General features: G+C 41.0%; 1 protein-coding gene across 1 annotated transcript; it reads right to left on the bottom strand.

The window, feature by feature from the left end:
- Window positions 1-4,206: 4,206 nt before the first annotated feature.
- On the bottom strand, window positions 4,207-10,900 carry pole4 (polymerase (DNA-directed), epsilon 4, accessory subunit). Its single transcript, XM_084307409.1, has 4 exons — window positions 10,566-10,900; window positions 10,052-10,136; window positions 8,304-8,345; window positions 4,207-4,493 (listed from the first exon to the last, which is right to left on the bottom strand). The coding sequence occupies exons 1-4, from the start codon at window positions 10,812-10,814 to the stop codon at window positions 4,477-4,479; spliced, it is 393 nt and encodes a 130-aa protein (XP_084163535.1). The 5' UTR covers window positions 10,815-10,900; the 3' UTR covers window positions 4,207-4,476.
- Window positions 10,901-20,855: the final 9,955 nt, after the last annotated feature.

Genomic DNA, 20,855 nt, shown 5'->3' with positions numbered 1-20,855 from the left:
TCCATGATAGATAGAAAAAGGCAGTCACTTAGTTTCCATAACTGATGGCGACCAAAATAATACGCTGAAGGCTGTGTCTCCAGAGTTAAGCGTCGACAACAACCTTTAAAGAAAGACTTCAGTAACTTCAGTATAGACGCCAGCAGGTCCAGGGGAACTGGTGTCGGCCTCCATCTGTTGCACAGTATCTGTTTGGAACACGGATGCCGCAGTCAGGCGATGCGGACAACAACAACAGCAACAACTGATTAGATATGAGCAAATGTTGACCTATTGACCTACCACAGTACTAGTGAAATAATAATGAATATATTGAGAGTTTAGTTTAGAGTTCAGGCGCTCCATGTTCTGGGTTTGTGTGCATGTGCGTGGGCGTTCTCTGGTTAAGTCACCCAATGTTCGATATAATAGAACTCTTTCAATGCACCACATTGTACAGCCTATCCACATAAACAACCGCCCATTACAGACTCACGAAAAACACTCCCTCGAAAAAACCTGCTGCTGTTCCATTAAATGAAATTATGTGGGGGAAAAAGCTATAAACATTTTTGACCTGGGTTATATAAAATATTATAGGCAAAAGAAATTAAAACTGAGGCAATGAAATACAACATAACACTTATCACACCCCATTAGGTTAAATGCTCTGGACATATCGCAGGAAATAACTAAGAGTAGATGAACGCTCAGTGCATTGGCATGACATCATTTGAACTGCAAGTTACCTCTCTGGAAAGACGTGCGCCCCTCCTGCAAGTATGCATGGCTTTACAAGATCATTTATTTTAATTAATGTCTCATGAGCATATAATAACTGGCACATGCAGAGGTAGAACGATACGGCAGGGACTTGGATCTGCCCAGCTTGGCTCCTGTGGTACAATAGTTTACCACCGAGCAAATTATCCATAAGCTATTAAATTAGGCTCAGTGGGTGAACTGAGAAATATTCAGACAACGAAGCCACAGTCTAATCCCCTATCTGAGTCTGTGCACACATACCTGGAGTCCTGGAAGTGAAAATATGCCGTCTGTGTACTGAGGGGGTGAGGTAGGTGTGTGTGTGTGCACATGCGTGCGTGCGTGTGTGTGTGGAGGGGGGTTGGGGGGTGTTCAAGAATTTGACCCTTAAGAAATCAGGTTGGAACCTCTCAGCTACAAAAACATACCTTCCACATGACTTCAGGTCTGCATGCTCGTGAGCCAAATACATTTCCTGCATATCTGCGCAGTGATTAAGAAATCTCTTGTTAAAGTATATTACAAACACACACAAACATTCCGAACAGAGGTCAGTCCAAAATAAAAACAGAGGGGAGGTACGGGCCAGAGAAGATATTATGGTGGGCTACTATGGTCTCCTGGGGCTGTTGGAAGGCATGGCTCTCTCCACTAGATTACCTGCACCGGGAGAGCTTACCTAAAAGGAATTTCCAGGGGATGAGATGCAGGGGGGCAATTCTTTCTCCCATTTTTTTTTTAAAATTAAATGCACGAGAGAGACACAGCAAACCACACAAAATGCCATTCAGGATGGTGCCGTCCACATGGCAGTCTATTGGTGAACTTGACCAGGACTCTTTGAATTATGTGCAGAGGCTCCAGGTTGTTCTTGTTCCATCAGCGTGCCTTTTCTTTCACCAGCCTAAACGAGGAACATCCACGCGGGCCTGTTCCGTGTTCCGCAGCTGTGGGCAGGGAGGAGGAGGAGCTGAACTCCATCTTACTTCACATGAGATTTCCTTAATGGAATGTCTTGACAGACTGTGGAAATAAAATTATGTCCGTCCCAGTAACATGTTATGATTATATTTTATGAGAACAGAGAGGTGCTCCACGTTTCCCAGTGCCAGTCAGACATTCTTCCGAAGGGAGTCGACCGGGACTCTTCTGGAACCAAACATCTGGGCTTCTCACAGCTCTGTTTCTTTACCCACCGTAACACTAAACCCAGAAAGTATTTGCTTTAACACAAAACCAAAGCATTTATTTTCAAAAACCCCATTGCAAAAACTCGAGGGGTCTCGACTGTACTCGGGAGTGTGAAACTGAACACGTTTCGGGGGTTGGATGTGTTTAACAAACGCTGCCAGAAAGAATAACAAGACATTTCTGTCTTGGGTGATTCTTAATACGCTCTTAATCCAAACTCAAAACGAGACATGATTTTCCTCCGTGTCCCAGACAAAGTCACCGTGGGAGTGCTTGGAGTATCTGGCAATGAGCAGCACGTTTAACCCCTTCTGTTCTGCCATGGGCTGTGGTTCTGCGCTCCAGCACTCTGCCTGTAACACGTCTGCCTTCAGCTGCGTACTACTCCGACAGCAAAATGATAATCAATGCTAGTCTTTGGACAAACAAAAATGGATTATCATAGGAACAATGTTACTCCCAACATACAATAGGAGAGTGAAATTCCAAGTTTACATCACTCATAAAGACAATGCACCTTTTACTATGTACAGTATTGTGTCCCCTAAACAACATAATAGCTGTCGTTGATCCCCGTTGTCTGCATTTCTTGGCAATTGTCCCCTTATCAGATTTCTTTGGTTGTCCCTCTGTCAGCCGTCACTCACTACAACCTTATTGCTAATACAGCAGTGAGCACAGTAACTCTCGCAGTGCATAGAAAAGCCTGTATTTTCCAGATAGCTTTGAGTTCGTCCAGATAATTTCAATTTACTATGGCAGAAGGGACCACCCTCGCCTGAGCCACCCGGATCTGGGCAAAATCTCCTCTCATGCCTTCTTGATTATGGACCCACAGCACCAAGAAACCCATGTTTGGCTGACAGTCCATCTATGGAGAAGGCAGTAAACGGGAGCGAATTGACAGTTAAATAACTCTAGTCTTATTGAAACCAACCAACACACCAGACAAGAGGACCAGACCAGTCATTATCAACTAGTTTTGCATCAAGACACAAATTAGACCTTATCCATGAAGTCAAAATAAATACAGCATTAGAAATTAACATATGAATGAAGTTAGTCTCCATGAGGACCTTTTTTTACCTTGGAGATCATAAAGTCTTCATAAAGAAAAACATTGTGGTTAACACTTATTTGCCATCATCCCGAGTCAGACAAGAACATTGATGAATTCCATCTGTGCATGTCGGTTTTAGAGTGGTTGGAAGTTGAATTTCTTCACTTTTGACAGAGCTAGGCTAGCTGCTCCCTACTTCCAGTCCTTGTGCCAACTTAGGCTAGCATGCACCTGGACCTCTCTATCTCTCTGGTGCTTCAATCTGGACACACAGAGATGAAGCATATCAATATTATTGTCCGACTCTGGGGGAGATTTCCCAAAATGTTGGAATGTACCTTTAATTTTTTTGTCTTAAGTCCATTGGCGAATGAGACAACAAATTTGCTCTTAGGGCCATTTAAGACATCTTAGATTTTGGGATTCCCCAACCATAGCTATAAACTTGGATTTTATTTATTTTTCCGACATCAAATGCATAACTTTTTATCGTACAGATAGTAATATTTATTTAAATTATGATTAATTAATTCCAAGGAGGCCTGTAGAGTTGACATGAAGGAATCACTATGATTCCTCCCAAATAAAGCCTAATCCAATTTTAGGGATCGGTTGGGGAATCCCAAAATCTAAGATGTTTTAAATGGCCCCAATAGCAAATGTTTGGTCTTAAGTCCGTTGGAGAATGACACCCAAGCAGCACAGCTAAGAGAACACAAGTCAGACATACAAACCTAACCAATGAACCTCTTAGCATCTGTGGGGACAGCGCATTAATGCACTAAGACTAGTGACTAGGCAGTCCAACCTCACTTTGATGTGTTGAGATTACAGGAACCACTCCCCAGTAGATTTGCTAAATTCAAGGATATGTATTTTTTTGCCATTTGGTTAAAAAAAAATATAATAAAAAAGGACAAAGCATTCATGCCATGCAGGCTTTGACTGAACATGGCATACGCGTGAGCCACGACTATAGGGTAGAGTAGCTGACCATAAGTGAATTAATTACTATTCTGAGGACACTGGCCTCATTTATAAGCATCTATATTGGCTGACTATTTCAGCATAAACCTCCCATTGGCTGACTATTTCAGCATAAGTCTCCCCATTGGCTGACTATTTCATAGTTTCTCACCATTTACCATTTTCAAAACATGATTCCAACATGAGTCATTAATACAGACGATTAAAAGTCCATAATTTACACTTTAAAAATAGTTTATTCCAACATACTGCAATATTTCACTAATATTTACAAATAAAAAAATGGTAGACCCAATGCATAGTACAAGAAGACGCCACAAATTCCAAGACTTGACAAATGTACACAACGCATTATAGAAGCACAACATTTACAAACTTCCAATTAAAAGAGTCCCAACTTCAAAAGTGATATTCTTGTGCTGCAATGTTTTCCACAATAAATCCTCTTCATGTGATGGGAATTCTCACAAAGTCGCTCTGTGTCCCTCCTCTCCTTAGGAATCCAATGCACCTTTACAGGGAATAAACAGGAGAAAGGGTTAGAGTTACACAACTGAAACAGAATACGCTTTATTTGACAAGTGCATTAGCCTAGAGGCACAACAAGGAATTAATTTTGGTACTTTTAAATAACTTACGGTATTATGACACAAATAGTAACAAATAGCCTTAATATACCATGTTTATTCATATAGTCAATGGAGAAATTAACTGAAATCAATTTGTTCTTGAGATGTTCTTATCAGTTATTATTTTATTCACATGGCAGATGCATTAACTCAATCAGCGCCAGACACGAGGATAGTCGGGTTATCTCGCCAACCGTTCACCGCCAGACCCGAGTATAGTCGGGTTTTCATCGTTATTTCTTTTATTCAATATTTCTATTCATTTCAGGCACATGGACATCGGGGTTAACATGGGTACAGTTTCTACGTCAAATGTATATACTCTCTTTTCTGGACTCTTTTTGTATCACAAACAGTACTGTATTTGCAAATCTGGTATGTCATAAATGTATAGATGTAGCAGTAGTCTATCTGTATGTCGTGTATGTCAAATATGTTATGATTAATTGAAAATGGGGGACCCTGATGTAAACAAGACGAAAGTCTTTCTCTGGTCTGCATCCCCTTAACAATTGTATGTATTGAGCTGTACTGTACCCATTCTGCAATCTGTTAAAAGTTTTCAATCAATCAATCAATGGGGAATCATCCTGAGATTGCCAAAGTGCAATACCGGCCGCATCCTACCAGGTGGCAGTATCGAGCACCCTTTGAAACCTTATATCTTGGCTTGTGTTACGTTCAAATCCCTCCGGGCGCAGTTTTTTTTGTCAGGCGAGTCGAGCGGCTATCCCGATCGCATTGAGAAGCGTCAAATGCCCCTGATGCATCTGTTGTGGTGGATTATGTTGGCGACACGATGGACACCAATACTGGGACTCGCGATAAGACCATTGGAATATTCTTTTTGGGGTACCTCCTAGTGAAGCTAAGGACTAAATTATATCAATCCTGCTTTGATCCAACCATGATTTCACATCAATCGCAACGTGTGTGTGTAACGTTACTCCACAACGTATGCCATTGGTGATGATCAAAGCAATTTTATTTGTAATTTTATTTGTGTAATTTTGTCCATATAAACAATATTAGTATGACCGAAAATGTGCAGGAATAAGCCTAAGCTTATATACCTACCCTTCTAGTCCAAACTCACTTATGTAAAGTTCTAATTGACCACAGGAAAAAGGTGCATATTGTACGTTATAGACGTATGCAATTGTCTGACGCAGAGCTCTACCTTTCCACCAAGACCAAGAATTGATGACGCACAGCTCTACCTTTCCACCCCAAGACCATCACTGCCGCCACCCACTCCAACTGCCTTTCGGACATTAAAATCTGGATGCAAAAGAAATTTCCGAAACTCATCTGTGACAAATCTGAACTGATCCATTATTGGCCCAAATTCCCTGACCCACCCAGGATTTTTCAGTCAACATTGACAGCTCCATCACCCCCCCCCCCACCCACGTCTGCAACCTAGGTATCATTCTTGACCCCACCCATTCCTTACTCCTGCATGTAAACCAGATCACAAAAACCACCTTCTTCCACCTCAGGAACATTGCCTGTGTAGTACGCCCTCTCACGATCCTTCTCTGCTGCCGAAACACTGACCCACGCACATCACATCCCGACTGGAATACTGCAACAGCATTCTTTATAGCACATCCACCAAAATCTAATACAATACGTCCAAAACTCTGCTGCTCACCTCCACCCGCTGCTCCGACCACATCACCCCCATCCTCCATGATCTCCACTGGCTCCCCATCATGTACAGGATTCAGTTAAAAATTCTACTCATCACCTTCAAAGCCCTCAACAACCTGGCCCCCTCCTACATCTCTGACCCCTCTATTATTGACGTATTTACGAGAATTACAAAAGTAATGTATTACAAATAAGTACATTTTACAAAAGATTTGAATGTTTTCAGAAAACGTTTGCGCTCCCTGCTGGGGAACAAACCTGGGGTGCTCACATGGGAGGCAAGTGCCTTTACCTCAAGACTACCGAGACACACTTTTCTGATAACCTCGCCCAACCAAACAGTTAAACATTAAAACAAACGATCATCATAGTATTGCTGTGTTGCATCAGGATGGGTGGGTGGGTGGCATAGTCTAGTGGTGAGCGCACTCGTCCGCGACCACAATCACAATCATTGTTGGTTAAACTCCCAGTCGCAGCGTTTGTTTTGGACTTTTTCTGATACAAAACATAAATACCGGTATATTATTTATTTTTTTGATCAACTTTTTCTCCTTATTTTTCCATTTTTCTCCCATCCCAATTTCGCATCGCCAATTCTCCCCTCCCCTGTCTTGAACGTTGCTAGACTATGCCTCCCACTGGTCAGCTGTAGTGAGGATAGAAGCCTTGCATCATGTGTCCCCTCCGGTACACAAGGAGGCAGCCTGTCGCATCTTTTCACCAGACAGCGCGGACTCTGTGGCGAGGAGTAACGCGTGGGAGGCTCATGCTGCCCCCGATACTTCCTGTCTCGGCTGTACAGGCGTCACCCAACCGACCTGTAGGAGTCGCTGTCCACAACGTCCAATCCCCACCCATCGACTTTCCACCCGCTACCTCTGCCAATTGAGATAGTATGACGACTGGCCCAAGCCGCAGGCAATGCTGACTCGGGAAGTCGAGACCGGAGTCTCTTGCATTGGTTACGAGCGCGATCTCCGCTACGCCACCCAGCCGCCCATAAATATATTACTTATGGCTATAACATATACATTATGTACCTTTTTTTTTCCTGTGATCAATTTGTACTTTATTTATGTTTTCTTATGAGACTGTGTTGACCCTTCATACAGTGAAAAAAGGCAGTATGACCAGTAAGTGCCAGAAACTACTGAGAATCATGCTCATTCTGCCACTTCAAATTTCACATAGCCCTAAAACACCATTCTCGACATCATACTTGCTGAATGAGACATTTTTACTTACACAATATTTGTTCAATGTAATTTCTACATACCCTCTACAGTACTTTTCTAACTAGAATCAGAACATGCTTAATTGATATCAATAAACATTTTAGGTTTGAGGAAGACCTGCTTACAAGAATCCAACTTTTGGTAAATGCAATACCTTTTGCTGCCTTAAAGGATAATTCCAGTTATTTTCTAACCTAGACCCTATTTTCCATTATCTGGTTTCATATGGATCAATCATGACCAAAATCGTATTAATTCAAACAAATTAATGAGCATGCAGTGTTTTTTCTGGGCGCTCGTGTTGGCCACAGCTCTCCCAGTTGCAATTCAATCAGATTGGTTTTAGTCAAAAGACTTTCCTAAAAAAATCTAAAAAAATCTGAAACTACTCTGACGAACAGATTTAGTTTTTGGAAATGTTGTCTGTTGCGCAGTTGCCCTGTTTAATTGAATTGCAGCTGGGAGGAATTTAATAATTGCAGCTGGGATAGACTGATTTACAGGATGACAGATTGAATTGCAACTGGGAGAGACTGAACATGAGCACCCAGAAATGGTTTGATGTCATTATGTTGACATGATAAAGTAAAAATGATCCACAATTATCCTTTAAATCAATACCAAAGATCTGCACAGTATCGATAGGTACCATTTGTTGATAACTTTGACTAAAGCAGAGAAGGTAGACGATAACCGAGTTGAGCTTTAAAACACTGCATCAGTCTAGCTGCTGAAATTAGGCTGACAACAAAAATGACAAATGCCATTATCTTGGCACAGCATACAGATAAAACTTACCTTCAAGAAAAGCAAACTCATCTATAGCCTCTATTGCATTGTCTGTTAAGCAAAAGATAGACAAAGAGAAGACAAAGACAGGGCAGCAGGGTTAGTGGTGTTAAGACTGTTGTGGTGCCATCTCATACTTTATTGCCAACAATGAGTTTTTTTTTTTTGTATCTACTTTTTCTCCCATTTTCTATTTTTCTCCCATCCCAATTCCGTATTGTCCAATTCTACCCCCCCGTCTCGAACGCCGTTATGGGCCATGCCTCCCACTGGCCGGCTGCAATGTGGACGAAGCCTTGCATCACGTGTCCCCTCCGGTACTCGAGGAAGCAGCCGTCGCATCTTTTCACCTGCACAGCGTGATCTCTCAGCGGCGAGGGAGGGACACGCCGCCCCGTTGCTTCCTGATTCTACTGCGCAGGCGCACCAACCGACTTGTAGGAGTCGCTGTCCACAACGGCCAATCCCCACCCACCATCTTCCCACCCCTAACACTGCCAATTGTGTTAGTATGAACGACCAGCCAAGCTGGTAGCAATGCCGAGAGCTGGGCTCGAACCCAGCATCTCCTGCATTAGTGGCAAGCGCCTTGCCCACTGCGCCACTTAGCCGCTCCTTCAACCATGAGTCTTTACATACTGGAGGTCCACTGACTTCACCGTTTCAAGAGTTTAACGGTGGGCACTAGGTACTAGCAGGCACTTTGTGCTCAGCACCTGTCCTCCCAACAGCCTCGAACCGCAAACCCTCCACTCACCAGCATCATGTGGCCACATGTCAAATACCAGTCTTATCCATTCCGCAACATAAAAAGGATCCACTAGGGGAGCTCCAGTAGCTCACCACGTACCGCGAGTGCTATTTCAGCGCCGTGGACAACCGTGCTCGTCACGGATCTGGGGCTGAGCGCGTTCGAATCCCGGACGGCAGCCGTGCCTTTCCCAGAGTGTCTTCCCCCCCATCTGAACCCTTTCAGCCTGCTTCTGTCGGTCGAACTTGACCAAGTATGAATGCGATGAAAAAGCGATAAACGCTAAAAGAACCAGCTGACTGGTCAAAGTTTAAAAAAAAAAAAAAAAGGATCCACTGACTGTTGGGTTTGTAATAAATCTTACACTTTTTGAAATTAATCAAGAAACCATACAAACTATTTTGTATTTGATGCCTTGCAGTTCAAGTTAAAGGAGCACTTCACCCAAAAATTATAATTTGTATATCAATTACCCCATCCCCCATGATGCCTTGAATTCATCAAGATTGTTTTCTCTTCTCTCATGTCTCCACTGTGAACGTAGAATCCAGAAAACCATAGAAACACTTGATGAATTCAAGACAAGAGATTTGGTTTAACAGCAGCAAAACTATATCAAAACTAACTAATTTATCCAATTGTGGGTGCAGTACTTCACAAACATGCATTTGGCTAAAACCTTGCTAATGAAAACATTTCTGGTTTAATGATGCCTTCTACGTTCACCATGGAGACATGCGAGAAGAGAAAAACATCTTTATGAATTCAAGGCATCACAGGGTGAGTAACTGATATACAAATGAGCATTTTTGGGTGAAGTGCTCCTTTAAGTAACTTCTTTATTATTATTATTATTATTATTATTATTATTATTATTATATTTACATAATGTTGTTACCCAACACCAAACCATGACATGCTCAGTGAGCTTGAGGTAGAGGAGCAAAAACCTGCCTTCTTGTATGGTAGTCAAGTCATTCAATATACATTGTTTTACTAAACTTACCCAAATCTTTCCTTTGCAGCGTTTTCCTCTTCCCCTGTTGAGCATACACCATGGCATCTTTGGCAATCATTTCAACAAATAATTCCTGAAACGCAGAATAGACAAGGCATCATCATCACTCCTGCCCCCATCCCTCCCTCTCTCATACAGTTGTCTGACTGAGTTATCCCTGTGATTATATGCTAACGTTTGATGCAGCAGAAGTCTGAATGAATGAATGCATACTTTATTTAACAGATTGCAGAATGGGTACAATATTATACTATAGTACGGCTCAATACACACAATTGTTAAGGGGATGCAGACCAGAGAAAGACTTTCGTCTTGTTTACATCAGGGTCCTCCATTTTCAATTCATAGTGACATTTATGACATACACAACATACATGACATTTATGGCATAGCAAGTGTTAGCTTGGTTAGCCAGCAAGCTAACGTTTGAAGATAAAGATGAGAAGATGTGGCTAAACATGAGCTTCTCTTCTCGTAAATGCGGGTTAGTTAGCTAACGTACCGTGGCTTTGGCGATGATGAACACAGACTCTTGACTGGCTAGGGACACGTCTGGGTCAGCCTTCATCAGCGCCTTGATGCGGGCCAGCGGGAGTTTAGAGAGGCGGCTGTGCGGAACACTGGACACGGGCCCCGTTTGTTGGTGGTTGTTCTCCTCCTCAACCTCGTTCCCGCGGCTCTCTTCCTCACTCACACACCGGTCAGGGTCGGATTCTGTGGGTGTGACAGGTGTCACCACCGTAGCTGCCATTATCTGCTTCAACAAATATAATGTTAGCTAAATGCCCAGTGTTTTTTGCTGCTGTTTCCTACATAGCACACCGCCAACTCGTCAGCATGGCGTGCTGCGAATGCCACTTGCGCAGTGTCAGTGAGAAACGTGCTCTGATTTGTCAATCGAACAGTCGAATATCCCGCCTCTCCCCCTCCCGCCAACTATTCTTTATCAGCGATTGGTAGGATTACAGGCAAGAAAGACCCGACGATTGGCTCTTATATTAAGCCATTCAATACCTCGCCAATGACACTGGTGCAGTAGGTCTCATAGATATATATAAACACTAGATGGCTCAAGGCGGAGTCTCCAGCGTAGTTCACGGGCGGCCATCTTGCTTCGGTGGACTATTCTGTGAATGATCTGCACAAACAAAAATACTCTTAACTCGCTGAAATCTTGACGGATTTACAAACGCTTATATAAGAAAGGTTGAGATCCAAGGCAGCTCTACAGTTTTTAAAAAGCCTTTAAGTAGCTTACATTATTTAGAAAAATCTTTTAAAAGTCCAACATGTTTCGGCCTACATGACCTCCCACCCCCAACAACATAATCCGAGGCAATGAAGTGTTCGCTGCAGATCTTCATTCCCTGTCCAACAGGCTGATCGCGCCGCCGGCTTGAGTGCAGCCAGCCAACGTGCCAACAACACTGTTTTTTCACTGGTAGTTTGTGGAAATGAACCAACTTTACTCTCTCTTTCACACGGTAAAATTAGTTTGAACAGCCAGGAGCAATACAAAAAGAACCACCGCGGTCCCGTTGTTTGGTAGGCAACATTTTATTTACTGACTGACCCGACAATCCATGTTTACTATAGGCAGCTAACCAGCAGTGTATACACCAAACCAACACCGTGACGTCAGCAACAAAATGGCGGCGCACATGTTCACAAATGCTACATAAATGGACATAACAAATAGTTTTTTCTTAGAAACACCTTATTTTTATAATGTGATTTTTTCTGTGGTTTATCTAAATACTAATTTTATGCTATGACTATGTTTATATCGCTATGCTTCATCTCCCCTTTAAGGTTAGGGTTAAGGTTAGGGTTAGGGTTAGTTGGTTAGTTGGTTATGGTTAGGGTTAAGGTTAGGGTTAGGGTTAGTTGGTTAAGGTTAGGGTTAAGGTTAGGGTTAGTTGGTTAAGGTTAGGGTTAAGGTTAGGGTTAGTTGGTTAAGGTTAGGGTTAGGGTAACAGCCTGCTGGCGCGATTGTTAGGAGTAGCGCGATTGGCGCTGAAAAAAACGCCAGTGGCCAATCAGATTGCGCAAACCGAACGCGGAAGTGCAACTCCGTTAGGGGAAATATACACACGGACCGGGGCCCACAAGGGAGTTTTTTTTTTTAAACTTGTAATTATACTAGATTCTATTGTGCTTCTATTTAATTTAGTTTATATCCCATTTTATTTTATTCCACCTTTTTATTTTACAGTTGTACAGCCCCGGCTTTTTTTTTTTTCATAATTATATTTTATTGTGCTTCTATCTGAATTTAGTTCATATTCCATTTTATTTTATTCCACCTTTTTATTTTATTATCCATCCGTTATTGTCTGTCCATTAATGTTGCACCGAAAACGACCAAAGCAAATTCCTTGTATGTGAAAACTACTTGGCAATAAAGACCTATCTTTTTTTACAAAGCTTTTAATTGGTAAACTGATTCTGATTCTAGTAGAACATGTCAAATCTGAAGTCTTACCTCTAAAGTCATCTACAAGTAAACTTTTGTGTCCACTGCTGTCCCTGTCGTCTGCTGCCAACACCACCATTCCTTCAGGCTCCTCATTCACTCCCATTCATTTGTCACAGTGGTGCAGTAGTTAGCAGTGTTGCCTCACAGCAAGAAAATCTAGCATGTTCTCCCCATGTTTGCATGGGTTTCCTCCAGGTACTCCGGTTTCCCCCACACCATAAAAACAGATGTGTACAGACAGTGGAGCTGTCAAACAAAGGTGTAGACATAGAATAATAAATATTCTATATCTATGGTTACAACTTTGATACCCATTTATTGTTAGGACTTGGTAACAGGTAGGCTCAAATGCACAACACGGGAGACAGGAGAATGTTCAACGGCCGAAGGGCATTTAATAATACGCTGAAAAAAGTGGAAAACACCAGTGCGGTGTGTGTGCATCTTGAGCCTGGCGGGCGGATGACCGTGACCGGTAGAGAGCATGGGAGTGGAGCTGTGAAGACACAGAGGGAGAAAAACTAAATAAGTCTTCACAGGAAAAACGAAGTCAGGCACACAGGGAAAAACAGGCTGACAAAAACACGATAACATGAGGTGTCAAAAATCACAGGAAGGGTGGATACACGGGAACACAACGGGAAGAGGATTAACACAGAAAAGACAAAAAAAAAAAACATTATCACAAGAAGGAATGTCAAAGATACTAGTTGCCAGGCCATCTTATAGATCTGACGTTGATGCATGGATATCCAGGTATCTTGTAGGGTGGTGTGGTGATTAGCAGGCAGGTGCGGAGTCTCCATCCATCAGCGTGATGATTATCACCTGTGCCGATTGCACGCTCTAAAGTGCATGGAGTGTATGGGACAAACACGGAGGTGTGTGACGGTGGCAGAGAGGGTTGTGGAGGTGAAACCGTAACATTTATGACAAGTCAAAATGGCTTCTGTGTAAAGGGCCTATAGAGAGGCCCTGGGGTCAAAAAGGTTGAGAACCACTGCACAGAGGGATGTTGAAAACACCAGCGTTGACAAATGTAAAATAGATAGATAGATAGATAGATAGATAGATAGATAGATAGATAGATAGATAGATAGATAGATAGATAGATAGATAGATAGATAGATAGATAGATAGATAGATAGATAGATAGATAGATAGATAGATAGATAGATAGATAGATAGATAGATAGATAGATAGATAGATAGATAGATAGATAGATAGATAGATAGATAGATAGATAGATAGATAGATAGATAGATAGATAGATAGATAGATAGATAGATAGATAGATAGATAGATAGATAGATAGATAGATAGATAGATAGATAGATAGATAGATAGATAGATAGATAGATAGATAGATAGATAGATAGATAGATAGATAGATAGATAGATAGATAGATAGATAGATAGATAGATAGATAGATAGATAGATAGATAGATAGATAGATAGATAGATAGATAGATAGATAGATAGATAGATAGATAGATAGATAGATAGATAGATAGATAGATAGATAGATAGATAGATAGATAGATAGATAGATAGATAGATAGATAGATAGATAGATAGATAGATAGATAGATAGATAGATAGATAGATAGATAGATAGATAGATAGATAGATAGATAGATAGATAGATAGATAGATAGATAGATAGATAGATAGATAGATAGATAGATAGATAGATAGATAGATAGATAGATAGATAGATAGATAGATAGATAGATAGATAGATAGATAGATAGATAGATAGATAGATAGATAGATAGATAGATAGATAGATAGATAGATAGATAGATAGATAGATAGATAGATAGATAGATAGATAGATAGATAGATAGATAGATAGATAGATAGATAGATAGATAGATAGATAGATATTGCACCTGCCTTTCACCTGATAATTTACACATGTTCAACAACAATCATATATTGTTAATAATTTAACCCTTGCACTGAATAACCTACAATCTTTAGATAATAAAGTTTGATTCATGAAAAACTTAAAATCGTCTGGGGTGCTCAATTAATAATAATAATAATAATAATAATAATAATAATAATAATAATAATAATAATAATAATAATAATAATAATAATAATAATAATAATAATAATAATAATAATAATAATAATAATAATAATAATAATAATAATAATAATAATCTAAATGAATAGGCCAATTATATTAGACATATAGCCAATCTGATGAGCATCACTATTAGGCTTCATGTGGTTATTATAATTAGTATTTTCTTCAAAGGTGTCTGTGCAGTGTTTCCATTGGATCTTTGCGTCTACTTACTGTAATAGGTTACGCTGTGTTAATAGGATTGGCGGAGCGCTGTGGGTGAGTGTTAGCTGCAGTTACTTGGATCCTAAAGGAGAGAAATTAAGGATCCATCGCTCAGGTAAAATACACTTTATATACTTTACTTGTTTAAAACCTGGCATTTGACAAAACATGGGCATGGGAAAACCGAACCTGTTGCTTAAGCCTTTCAGGTGTCCGATCTCACATACAGCAGATTACACTTATGATGAATGTACTTGCTGGTTATATGGCTAAATATTCCACGGGATTTCTATTTATGAATAATAATTCTAGGTATGTTCTGAAATTGAGAGATTATAACAAAGCAACAATGCATAATGGTTTTAAAAGCAGATCTCATTCAATATCCATCTGATGATCATCATCATCCTCATCATTTTTATTTATTCGTATATGGAATTGTTACAGTCCAACAGTGTCTTCAGTACATATGGTTCACTTAATATGATCCACTAAATTCCATGGGCGAAAGGAACAGGAAGAAGAAAACTCTTATTGTACCTGCCCCTACACACAGTACACTGATAGACTGTTCATAGTGCAATGTTTACCAAACCAAACAAAATGTACATACTTATTTTGCAGAAATGAAAACATCAACACAATTAAATTAACATAAATAAATACATTTTGTGTATCTATCAGTTAAATTGCATATTTACTAAGGTTCATTCATTTATATCCATCTGATGATCAGATCTCACTGGCCTCATGACACCTTCTCCCCTGTCTAATTAATTTGTCTCTTTTTCAAAGTTGTCCTTTTTCATTATGCTTTATTATGTGGGTCTCGTTATGGTTTAAACCCTTTCACTACCAACCGTCTGTAGTGTGATAGTAAAGGGTTAACCTTCTGTAGTGTGGTAGAGAAAGGGTTAACCATTTGTCATGTGGCAGTGAAAGGGTGAATCTTCTGTATTGTCGCAGTGAAAGGGTTAACCATTTGGTAGTGTGATAGTGAAAGGGTTAAAGCTACTTCATCATTTCCAGGTTGACTGAACTGTTTGAGCTAACTGAAAATACACCAACCCTATACAGTACAGGTCAAGCCTATAACCCTGCACGATACACCTGTGTTATAACACGCTCTTTTCAACACTTTAAGCTGACAGCTCTATTATGTCACAATCTGTCCTTCAGGCAGGTATAAATAGCCTCCAGTCAATGTTCAGAATTAGCCTACGGTGCCTTAAAGTAGACCCCTAATCCTGACCAGCAGCGTTACCAATGGAGAATCTATCAGTTAGCTCAAACAGTTCAGTCTCCCTTGTAAAAGAGATCCTGGATCTCAATTTTCTTTTTTAATACCACTTTTAGCCAGACGTCTTGCTAAATTTAACCGACAGTGAAGAAGGAGGAAATCTGAGAATTAAGGTGAATATAAAAATACAATATCAAAGTCGGCTCTATGAGATAGAGATACAGATAGAAACACCCCTACCAGAGGTAGAACAAAACACAACAATGTTCTTCCTCATCTCTATGGTCTCCCATATATTCAATTGATTTTATTGTAAAAATGGTTAAATTGCTAGATATTGTTATACACCCCAAAACAAAACAAAAATAGCTCAAATAAGGCCTGGCTATATGGGAGTTGAGACATTTGAGCTTGTGTAGATTAATAATATAAGCTCTGGAAGCTTTCTACCTTGATATGCTAGTAGTCAAGATATGCATATACCTAATAGAAAAAAACTGGATGTGAATATCTTGATGCATGGAGGAAATATAGACCTATGAACACATTAATATCTATACTGAATGTTCTCATTACATCCACAGAGCATGAAACGCTGGAGGGGTTTTGCAATTACTCCTGTGGTTCTGTCTGTCTGTCTGCACCAGCCATAACATCTACAGTTCTGATCTGATTTGGATGAAACATTCAATATGGACCTTGCCCTAAGGTCGGCCAAATCGTTCTGTGCCTGAAGCGAGGTGAGTCTGATCCATTGTGATGGCTGTGGCACTACAGGACCTATATGAATCGGACCATAAATGTGATTATGGGCAATAGACCTAAGCTGGGAGTGGAGTGGTCGTATTATGTCAAAGCAAGTAAACATAGAACAAAAAGTTTGGAAATTTGTGTTTGGTAGATTATTTCTCTGTTGTAACAATGCTTCTTGGCAATACATTTTATACCACTGGAATGCCTGTTTATTTCCCTTTTAAATGGCGCCCAATTTGTAAGGAACATGGATTTGTGGGATGAGCAGCACAGCTGAGTATGTGGGTTGTGCCCATGAAAAATTTGCCAAATCTTATTCAAACAGCTCAAGTCAAGTCAAGTCAAGAGATTTATTTGTCACGGCATACAAGTATACAATGAAATGCGGGTGGTCTTGCCCGCAACAATGTGCAAATAACATATAATAGAATCAACATTGTGCAATAAACAAGTAACATTGTGCAATAAACAAGTAACATGTTAGGGCATATCGGTATATGTACATAAGTTATTTACAGAGCATGGAGGACATACTAGGTCCTTTGGTAGTGTCTTTCTGTACGTGCTAATTTATACAATCTCCGGTTATACTATTTTTAAAGTGACTTTTCCTTAGTGGCCATAAGTGTGGGCGTGTGCAGCATGAGTGTGTGCTTGCTCATGTTAAAGTGTTATTCAAACAGCTTATTCTGCAGTTGCTATTGACTGTTGTTTGGTGGATTGGATCTATCAGTAACAAGGAAGAAACAAGACATATTATTGGCAATTTTACAATGAATTAATTTAACAAACAGTCAGAAGCCTCAGTAGCGTGTGGAAGAACCATACACAGCCACAACAGCCTGGCACCTCCTCAGATATGGACCTCAATCGAACCTTCCTACGCTGAGCTATGGTCACTTTTCCGCACCTACCCCGTACCAGTGGCAATCCCATATCTCCAGACAAAAGACGACTTCAAACTTGAAATGGTAACAACAGATGAGGTACTAAAAAAACTGAGCGCCCTCCAACCTATGGCCACTGGCCATGACAATATCCCCTCCAAATTCCTCAGAGACTCAGCAGCCACCATCACCCCACCATTTTGGCCAGGTCTTGCTCGAAAAAGAGATCTTTGATCTCAAGTGACTACCTGGTAAAATAAAGGTAAAATAAATAAAATAAATAATAATAAACCTCTCCATAAAACAGGGATATGTCCCTGCACAAAATTAGACCCAGGCAACTACCGCCCTGTTTCCATTCTTACCTCCATCTCGAAAGTCATGGAAAATATTGTCTACGAACAGGTCGAAAAGTACCTCGCGGGGGGAAAAAACGAATCTACGAATTCCAATCTGGCTTCAGAACATCTCACTCCACTGACACATGCCTTCTCTATTTGAACGACCACATCAAACAAGAGGTGGACGTGGACAAATACTGCGGCATGGTCATGCTGGACCTCCAAAAGGCACTGTCAATCACTCCATTCTGATTGACAAGCTAAAAGCAATTGGTTTTGATAGTTCATCAGTAAGCTGGATGCAATCCTACCTGGAGGGGAGAGAACAGATGGGTAGAGGTAAACGGTACACTACCCCCCCTCCCAGTGAGCTGTGGTGTTCCACAAGGAAGAATACTAGGACTGTTACTGTTCCTAATTTATGCAAATGTTCAGTACTGTATTTGCAAATCTGGTATGTCATAAATGTATAGATGTAGCAGTACTGTCTATCTGTATGTCGTGTATGTCATATATGTTATGATGAATTGAAAATGGGGGACCCTGATGTAAACAAGATGTAAGACTTTCTCTGGTCTGCATCCCCTTAACAATTGTGTGTATTGAGCCGTACTGTATTGTACCCATTCTGCAATCTGTTAATAAATCTGTTAATAAAATGTTCAATCAATCAATCAATCAATCAATCAATCAAACCAGCGTCTATATTAATCCCAGCCGAAGAGTGCAAGAGCGCTTCCGCATTCTTCCGCATTCGCCGCTAAGCAATGCGCATTTCCTTTTCCTTCGCCCAGGTGCTCGCCGCGCATGCGCATGAGGTCCTCGCTTCGTTCAGACCCCCATTCAACACGGTTAATCACAGATGCCAGAACGCGCCATATTAAAGCCTTTGGTTCATATTAGCAACGCTGGTCGCAACGCTGGTCAATCACATTAACGCTGGTCAATCACATTAATCACAGAACACGCCATATTAAAGCGCTCCTGCATCTTCTCACCGGTCTCTCATCTCGCTAGTGAGTTCAAGGGAAAGCTTCAAGTACAGGAAGGAGACATTAGACTAATTGCAACACAGTCAGTCACACAGGTTTCCATAGGCGTATATGTCACACTGCTATAGTACGTAGCATCAATGGACTTGGAACTCCTATTGTACATTTGACTGCTTTTAATCCTTGCCAACTATTTACTGACTCATTTCTGTCTGTGTGACCCATTGTCTGGCAGTCCTGCTGAATATTTAGCTCTGCAAACACATGTAACTACTTCAGTTAGCTTATTCAATTGGGTTAAAGGGTAAATTGTTAAATGATTGTATTTGTAAAATGACATTACATCTCCATCTGGTAGTCTATATTAATGTCTTGGTTTTACCTTCACTCTATGAACAATGCCCAGTAACTTTTTTCGTTGTTGTATAAAGTTGGCATTAGTCATATTTTTTTTAGTTTTTTTTATTTTTCATATTGTGTTCAACTTTACATGAGTTGCTTGAGGATACTGCAGGCTACCAGTACGTCCATCGACATGAATGGATATTATGCCACAGCCGTGTTGCAGTCAGACATGATGGTGGATGAAACGTATGTATGTAGATGGTGAACAAAGCAGACTTTGTGGGGCATTTGAGGTGTTTACCATTACCAAATTGTAATTGCTGTATTGTGTGACCAGGGTTTGTTTACTTTGGTAATTGTATGTTTTGAGCTGTACTGTACTGTACCCATTCTGCAATCTGTTAATAAACTTTTCAATCAATCAATCAATCAATCAATCAGCTGCGTTGTGTTAACGTTACAAAGTACAGTTGCACGTTACAATGTACAGTTGACAGCTGGGCTACAATGTACAGTCGCGCGAAATAACGTTATGAATGCCCGAAATAACATAACGTTACAAAGTACAGTTGACAGCTGCGTTGTGTTAATGTACAGCGAAATAACGTTAGGGCGTTATGAAAGTACAGTTGACAGCTGCGTTGTGTTAATGTACAGCGAAATAACGTTATGGCGTTATGAAAGTACAGTTGACAGCTGCGTTGTTAACGTTGCAATGTACAGGGAAATAACGTTATGGCGTTGCGAGTGAATCTGGTCCGCGTCGCGATAATATACATGTATTCCATTTTGGCGTCTGAGCGGCGAAAAAGAAAATGCGCATTTGGAGGGCGTTACCGGGGCCAATCAGGGCAAAATGCGGAAGCGCTCTTGCACTCTTCGGCTGGGATTAATATAGACGCGCCTGGGACCGAACTCCATCCTCCGAGATGACAACGCTCGCCCCCACAGAGTGGGGTTTATCAGAGACTACCTCCAGAATTTGGGAGTAGAGAGAATGGAATGGCCTGCCAACAGCCCTGACCTCAACCCAATTGAACACTTGTGGGCATGCTGTTCGTGCTAGGGTGACTAAAACAACCGCGTTGGCTGACTTGTGACAAATTCTGGTTGAGGAGTGGAATGCCATCCCACAGCAGTGTGTGACCACGACGGTGTCCAGCATGAGGAGGTGCCCGGCTGTTGTGGCTGTGTGTGGTTCTTCCACACGCTACTGAGGCTCCTGACTGTTTGTTAAATGAATAAATTGTAAAATTGCCAATATGTCTTGTTTCTTCCTTGTTACTGATAGACTTCAATCATCCAATCCAGTGTTTTTTCCCCCCAGAAGGCATCAAAACAAGATTATGGCCAAAACGCAAAGAGACCAAGTCCAAGGCTAAGGAAGCTGCCGCCTCGCAGTGCGCTGCTGCTGTCTGCGTCCCCCCCCGCTCACTGAGGCAGAGAGG

The sequence above is a fragment of the Notolepis coatsorum genome (genome assembly GCF_963971535.1).
Source record: "Notolepis coatsorum genome assembly, chromosome: 2".
Lineage (NCBI taxonomy): Eukaryota > Metazoa > Chordata > Actinopteri > Aulopiformes > Paralepididae > Notolepis > Notolepis coatsorum.
This window is presented reverse-complemented; position numbering and strand designations above follow the sequence as displayed.

What these genes read in the sequence shown, in the direction of transcription:
- pole4 (XM_084307409.1), bottom strand. Translation starts at nt 10,814, where the DNA reads ATGGCAGCTACGGTGGTGACACCTGTCACACCCACAGAATCCGACCCT. An exon ending in TCATCATCGCCAAAGCCACG is followed by an intron (nt 10,137 to 10,565) that starts GTACGTTAGCTA and finishes TCTGCGTTTCAG; the next exon opens with GAATTATTTGTTGAAATGAT. An exon ending in GCTGCAAAGGAAAGATTTGG is followed by an intron (nt 8,346 to 10,051) that starts GTAAGTTTAGTA and finishes TTTGCTTAACAG; the next exon opens with ACAATGCAATAGAGGCTATA.